The 6725-nt window shown below is 37.4% G+C and overlaps 1 protein-coding gene across 1 annotated transcript; it reads left to right on the top strand.

The window, feature by feature from the left end:
* The first annotated feature begins 486 nt into the window (after positions 1-486).
* On the top strand, positions 487-5732 carry LOC149140011 (ERAD-associated E3 ubiquitin-protein ligase HRD1B-like). Its single transcript, XM_089452918.1, is given in 10 exon segments — positions 487-605; positions 901-980; positions 1439-1986; positions 3080-3256; positions 3391-3540; positions 3689-3906; positions 4015-4189; positions 4459-4885; positions 4983-5037; positions 5040-5732. Coding segments are annotated over 9 exon segments (2004 nt in total). The 5' UTR covers positions 487-605; positions 901-974; the 3' UTR covers positions 5288-5732.
* The last annotated feature ends 993 nt before the right edge of the window (positions 5733-6725 follow it).

Here is a 6725-nt window from a genome sequence, read left to right as displayed (position 1 = left end):
AAGTTTACAAAGGCATACATACTCTACCCGCTCTGGTTTTGAACCTGTGACCTGTTAGGAAGAAACACGTGCTCTTAACCATTAGGCCCACTCAAGCTGTGTACACATCTTCTGATTATATTATGAGAATTTAGATTTTATTCCTTATAAAAAAAAGAAGACTATGATTCACCATGATTATACACATCTTATTATGAGAGTTTAGATTTGGTTTCATATAATATTTTGTGGCCATTTAAATTTCGTTCCGTATTAATATTTTTCTTCCTTTCCTCGAAGGAAATCCTTATCAAAAGATTTACTTCAATCCTGATTTTGCGGTTTGGTTGTCCGCATACAGAGCACAAGTCTCAATTTTCAGAGACTTTTATTATCGCGCTGACGTGGCGTATGAGCTGAGCTGGCAAACAAGCATTGGTTCATATCTGAATTGCCACGTTTATACTTCACATTGTGGTATAAATGCAATTAATTCTTTTTAGTTTCATTTCTCTGTTTCTGTTTTTATGATGCAGTATCCGTCGTAAATCGTTCTTGGAGAGCTCTGGTTACGATCCGGGGACGTACGCCATCGTTCCATCGACATCGAGCTCACGAAACCAAAGGTAAGGAGGCCGAAACCCTATTTCGCCATTTTTTTCCTGAAGGCAAAATGATTCCCCCGCACAAAAAAACCCAATGATGAGGGGTCAACGGATGAAGAATAAAATGCAAATGAAGCTTTGTAGGGAGCTTGATTTAGTTGAATTATCTATGTGGAATGGAGAATAGCGTCGTCATATTGTTTTTAATGATGCGTCTTCGATGTCTGCGTGGGAGAGAGAAAGCAGAGATACAAATTAGGGCTTGATTTGAATTGAATTATGTGGACACAGGGTTTAAATTGATGTGTTGTTGCAGAATTAGGCAGGGGGATTGCAGGGTAAGAAATTTTATGCTATTGCTCATCTCCGCCTCATCCTAGTCTCACTCTTATGAGGGTAAGGATGTGGGTGTTCTTTTCTATGTATATGTTTCCAGTGTCTGTGTGGGAGTGAAAACGGGGATGGAAATTTACAACGTCGTTTGAATTTGTAATATGCAATTGTAGCATTGGGGTTTAAATTTATGTAAGTTGTGGGGTGGGGGTGCGCACGCGAAGATTTGCATTTGTATGTGTATGTTTTCAATGTCTGTGTGGGAGAAAAATCCAGGGATAGAAATTTACAATGTTGTTTGAATTTGAGTGGATGGGATATGCTATGCAATTGTAGGGTTGGGGTTTAAATTTATGTAAGTTGGGGGTAGGGGGTGAAGATTTGCATTTGTATGTGTATGTTTTCAATGTCCGAGGATCAAAACATGGATATAAATTTATAGTTAGGGTATGATTTAATGGACGGGGTATGCAAATGTAGGGTTTGGGTTTTAATCTATGTAAATGTTGTGGTGTGTGTAGAGTAGAGTTGAAAAGATGGTGAGATTGGGGACGTATGCAGCGGCGAGTACAGTGGGAGCAGTGGCAGTGATCTATCATGCGTTTCACAGCCGGGGACAATTCTATCCGGCCATGGTTTATCTTTCCACTTCAAATATCAACCGTGTGCTTCTGTTTAACATGTGGTTGGTGATGATGTGCTTCCTGTGGCAGCTAGTTAAGACCCTATTTCTCGGACCCCTTCGTGAAGCTGAAGTAGAACGGTTAAATGAGCAGTCATGGCGAGAGGTTATGGAGATTTTGTTTGCAATTACTATTTTCCGCGACGAGTTCTCTATCACTTTTTTGGCAATGGTGACGGTTTTGCTGTTGATTAAGGCTCTTCATTGGCTGGCGCAAAAGAGGGTCGAGTATATCGAAACGACACCAACTGTATCCCGCTTGTCTCATTTTCGGATAATAAGCTTCATGGCATTTTTGCTTGCCCTGGATTGCGTTTTTCTGTATAATTCTCTATCATATTTGTTGAGAACCTATCGACCATCAGTGGAGCTATTCTTTTCATTTGAGTAAGGCTTTTCATTTTCATGTCTCTTGTATTTTTTTTTCAATTATAGAAATACGTTTTTTGATTTCTATTAAATTATAGTATCTACAATAATGTAGGAAGCTCCCATTACAAGGGAAAATCCAGGGAGAACAAAAGAGCCCTACTACCTAATCCTCGATAAATGAGTATCATCAAACAAAACCATTCCGTTGCCACAATAATAGTACATGTCTTAAAAGTCTGAAATCATCAGCCCTAAAGGACAATTCACTAAAGCAATAATCATAAACTTTGGTAACTAAAGCACCTGAAGCCACCTTGGCAGCAGATTGGAGGGCCTATTTTTAATTTTGGTTTATTTCAAATGGGGGTGTCTAGTGTTGTGGTGACTTTCAACAGGGGTTCATATTAACATTTAATTCTCAATTCATAAATAAAACGTTGGCTTGTTAGATGCTTGTCACCTGCTCATTCAAATAAACTGCTTATCACATGAATCAATGCAAAGTGGATAGACCCTATACTAGGTTCTAACACAGTCTTATCTGTTTTAGGGAGTCCTTTCATACCTTTTTCTTTTGAAAAATCTGATGCTTATATGATTAAATAGATTGCAATCTAGTGTACAAGTTAAGCCATCTGCCCCCTATATCTAGCTTTTGACAATATTTTAATTAGACCATCTGCGTGTTGAATAGCTATAATTCTAAATCGAGAATTTGCCCATAGTTATAGCTATAATTTTAAAATCGAGAATTTACCCATAGTTATCATTTCTTTGGCTCTTGTTCCCCACAGGAAGTAAAGAGTGATCGTTCTAATTACCTGTAAGACACTTCAGGCACAGTATCTAAGCACCAAGGATCTGCGATGAGGAGAGTCTGCCAGTAGAGTTGTGACAGAAATTCCTTATTCTCCCAGTAAAAAATAATGGAAATCTGCAAATTAAACAGAATGGGAATCTGGCCCAAAATAACTCTTAATTTTGTAATCAATTTTCTTTCTTATTTGTATCGAAATGTATCATATTGGATAATGAGACTTATGAAATAGAGCACTTTGATTCTAGGTAAGTATTTAAAGATTTTTAATGGAGTAATCTTGAATTCCAGGTACATGATCTTGGCCACGACAACAATATCAACGTTCTTGAAGTATGTCTTTTATCTGGGTGATGTGCTTATGGAAGGACAATGGGAAAGTAAAGCAGTTTTTACCTTTTATTTGGAACTTGTCAAGGATCTGCTTCATCTTTCTTTGTACCTGTTCTTCTTCCTTGTCATATTTATGTAAGTTCAATGTAATAAAAAATAGTACTAGCCTCTTGTCATAAGATAATAACGTTATTCTTTTATTTTAAAAATGTGCATTATCATTTACTGCCTTATAATAACAATTGTAAATGTAATGTTGTGTTTTCTAGAAACTATGGCCTACCATTACACTTGATACGGGAACTCTATGAAACATTTCGTAATTTTAAGTCCCGGGTTGCTGACTTTATAAGATACCGGAAAATTACATCGAACATGAATGATCGATTTCCAGATGCAACTGCCGAAGAACTTGGACAGTGAGTGTTTTTTCCTGTTTGCTTTTTTCAAGCAATTAGTGTTTTAATATTTAACAGAACAGCCCTTTGTTAATGGACGCAAAAACAATTCACGAAATGTGAAGCAGAAGTGAATGAAAGCAATAACAATTCATGAAATGTGAAACAGAAGTGATGCCACATGCATTATATGTCGTGAGGAAATGGTTGCAGCGAAAAAACTACCATGTGGACACCTATTCCATGTACATTGTCTACGATCCTGGCTGGAGAGACAACAGACTTGTCCTACATGCAGGTCTCCAGTTATTGCTTCAGAAACTGGAGCGGCAACATTTGGAGCAGAGCGGGGTGTACAGCCTGAACAGCAACGTGCTGGAACAGAAGGTGGGAGGTGGGATTTGAGTTATTTTTTTGTTTTTCTACCCCTGCAACAATAATTTTAACTACAGCAGTTTCTAATTGTTATTTATCTATGGCTTTTGTTTTAAACAGGTGGACAGCCGGGGTTACAAGCCAATGTTGGATTGCTAAATGCACCACGTCAAGGTCAGGAGGCAAATAGTTCTATCACCCAGCATCAAGCAAGAATTCAAGCTGCTCTTGCAGCTGCTGCCCAGTATGGAAATTCTTTTGTATATCCTGCAGCACAGACTGGCACAGTTAATTTGTAAGGCTTTTTATCCTGACCTGTTTTTCATGTAAGAAACATAAATATCTGTGTACCATTTTTCCGTGGTTTTGCATCAGAAGGTGTAGAAATAACTTGGGCATACTTCAGGGCCTATTTAAAGAGTATCTTTGTGGTAAGTAGTTGTGTATTGGTATGATGCCCTGAAAATGTTAGGGTTTAACACGTATATTGCAATCCCTGTTTCTATTGATATCTTCAACAGGACCCAAAAGAATGCTACTGATCTTGACATTTGTTCTGAGTAGTTTTCCAGGGTATGTGTTTGTTCCCCAGCCATGTGTGGTCCAAGGAGTTGATGCTGCACGGAATGTTGGAACTTCTGGAGAGGGTCCTGGAAGGGGAGCTAATAGTGATGCTTTGATGAGAAATTTACCCATGGATGAGCAGATGCGTTTTGGGATGCAAAGATGGTTACAATTTCAATCTCAAATGTTAGCAGCACAAAGGACTTCAGCTGTCATGGGAAACAACTTGGCCTCTCTGCAAGTACCTTTGTATCTTCCCAATCAGTCCAATATAAGCCACTTAAATAGGAAACCTCCAGCTATGAGTGCTGCCCCAGATGATAATTCACAAATTCCTTCATCCAGTTCACAATCTGTTGATCCAGCAATGAATAACTGGTCGGGATTATTGAACATTCAGCAGATGTTATTGAGACAAAGGATAGAGGTAAGGCAACATCTCTTCTGTGGTGTTTGATTAATTAATTAGCATTTAATGTTTAATTGTGCATATTAAGACTGATCGTTATTCCTTTCTAATGCAGGCATTGCAGCACGAGCTACAATCTGTTTTGCAACTGCAGAGTTCTCTCAGCTCAACCCCCCGGGAAATACTGATGTTTCTACTTCAAGGACTGGGGATATAGTTGAAGGAAAGAACCCTCCTTCTGGAGATGCCTCTGGTCATGTAGGGGATAGAGGGAAGGCCCCTATTTCTAGCGAGTTCAATCAGGAAAGTGTGTCAGCATCTTCTCCAATTGAATTATCTTCCAAGGATGCCTCAGATTTTGTTGAAGTGGCAAAACAACCATCATCTAGTCACTCAGAGATTGAAGAGATTCAAACTTAGAAATAGAGACTATTTGTTTTATATCTGCAACATTAGAAATTCTTGCTTTGAGTAAATTTAAACAGGCAAAATCCGAGTGGGGGCCAACAATGAGTTTGTGCAGCATCGGGACCTAAAGATGCTTATGGCTAGATAGTAGAAAGTGAAATCTGTTTGGATTTTCTTGTTGGCTGCCAATTTATAAATTTTCCTAAACATTATTCGCTGAGTTTACTGCAACATTGATGAAGATGATGCACTGGTATCCTGCATTATATGGGGTGTCCAATTAATGCAACTAATCTTCTTTGTACTAATTTGTGTCTCCATGCTCTCTTGTTGCCATGACAGGAAAAAATGTATTCTGAGTGGTCACTTGAGATTGAGCCGACATGTTATTTGTGTTGTCTCTGATCACGATATAAATGGTACTGCATTCTAACATGGAACTTTTGATTTGTTTGTCCATTGCTATGATTACTTTATAAAATGGTACTGCATTCTAAGCTGGAAATTTTGATTTTTTTGTCCATCGCTATGATAGGGTGTTTGTTGCAAATTCTGTGTGATGTTGTCCAAAATCAACTCGGTAAGTGGCAAGAAACCTAAAAAAGATATGCGATTTAAGAGGAATTCCATGCTATTCTAGTTTGCTGTGATGGAGCAGAAAATTCTGTGGCTGCGTGGATACTACCATCACTTTAACTAAGTTTTAGCTATGGAAATCACTTTTAGATGCAGATAGCAATGATGGATTGTTTATTAAGTCATCTCGGAGGAGGAAAGTCTAATTTGATGGTCTTACTTTATGGAGTTTTTTCGTTGATTTTTGCTTGAATTTGGATCTGACGAGATTAGATTCATATTAACATTCAATTGGTGTGGAAAGGGAGAAAATTCTTTTAGGAGATTTGTATCTGTGGGATTTGGATTTTATCTTTCTCGATACTTGATAGGAGTCTAGATTAAAATAAATCTAGAAGCAACTTATATTTAATCAACGGGTATTAAATACTATCATTATTTCCATATTAAAAAGTTGAGGTACAGTGACGACCCACTTGGACTGTAAAATCCAAGGGTCTCATTACAATCAAAGAAGGGTCATCTTGAGTTTTATGGACTAACGACAATATTTTCATTTTCAATTTCTTTAACGGATGAAATTGTTAAGATACAGAAGAGCAATGTAGGGATTCTAATTTTGATTTGAAAATTGTAGTGCTAGTGAATTAAGTGTATATTATTATGATATATACAAATATGTATAAATTGGAATGCCAATTGGCTTTCATTTTCAACTTCTTTAACGGATGAAATTGTTAAGATACAGAAGAGCAATGTAGGGATTCTAATTTTGATTTGAAAATTATAGTGCTAGTGAATTAAGTGTATATTATTATGATATATACAAATATGTATAAATTGGTAAATTGGAAAGCCAATTGGCTTTTTGAGA

This window comes from Pinus tabuliformis, chromosome X, assembly GCF_031772625.1.
Source record: "Pinus tabuliformis cultivar Carrire ecotype Pingquan chromosome X, CPIR1, whole genome shotgun sequence".
In the NCBI taxonomy this organism is placed as follows: domain Eukaryota; kingdom Viridiplantae; phylum Streptophyta; class Pinopsida; order Pinales; family Pinaceae; genus Pinus; species Pinus tabuliformis.
Note: the sequence above shows the minus strand (reverse complement) of the source record. Positions and strands in the feature narration are given on the sequence as shown.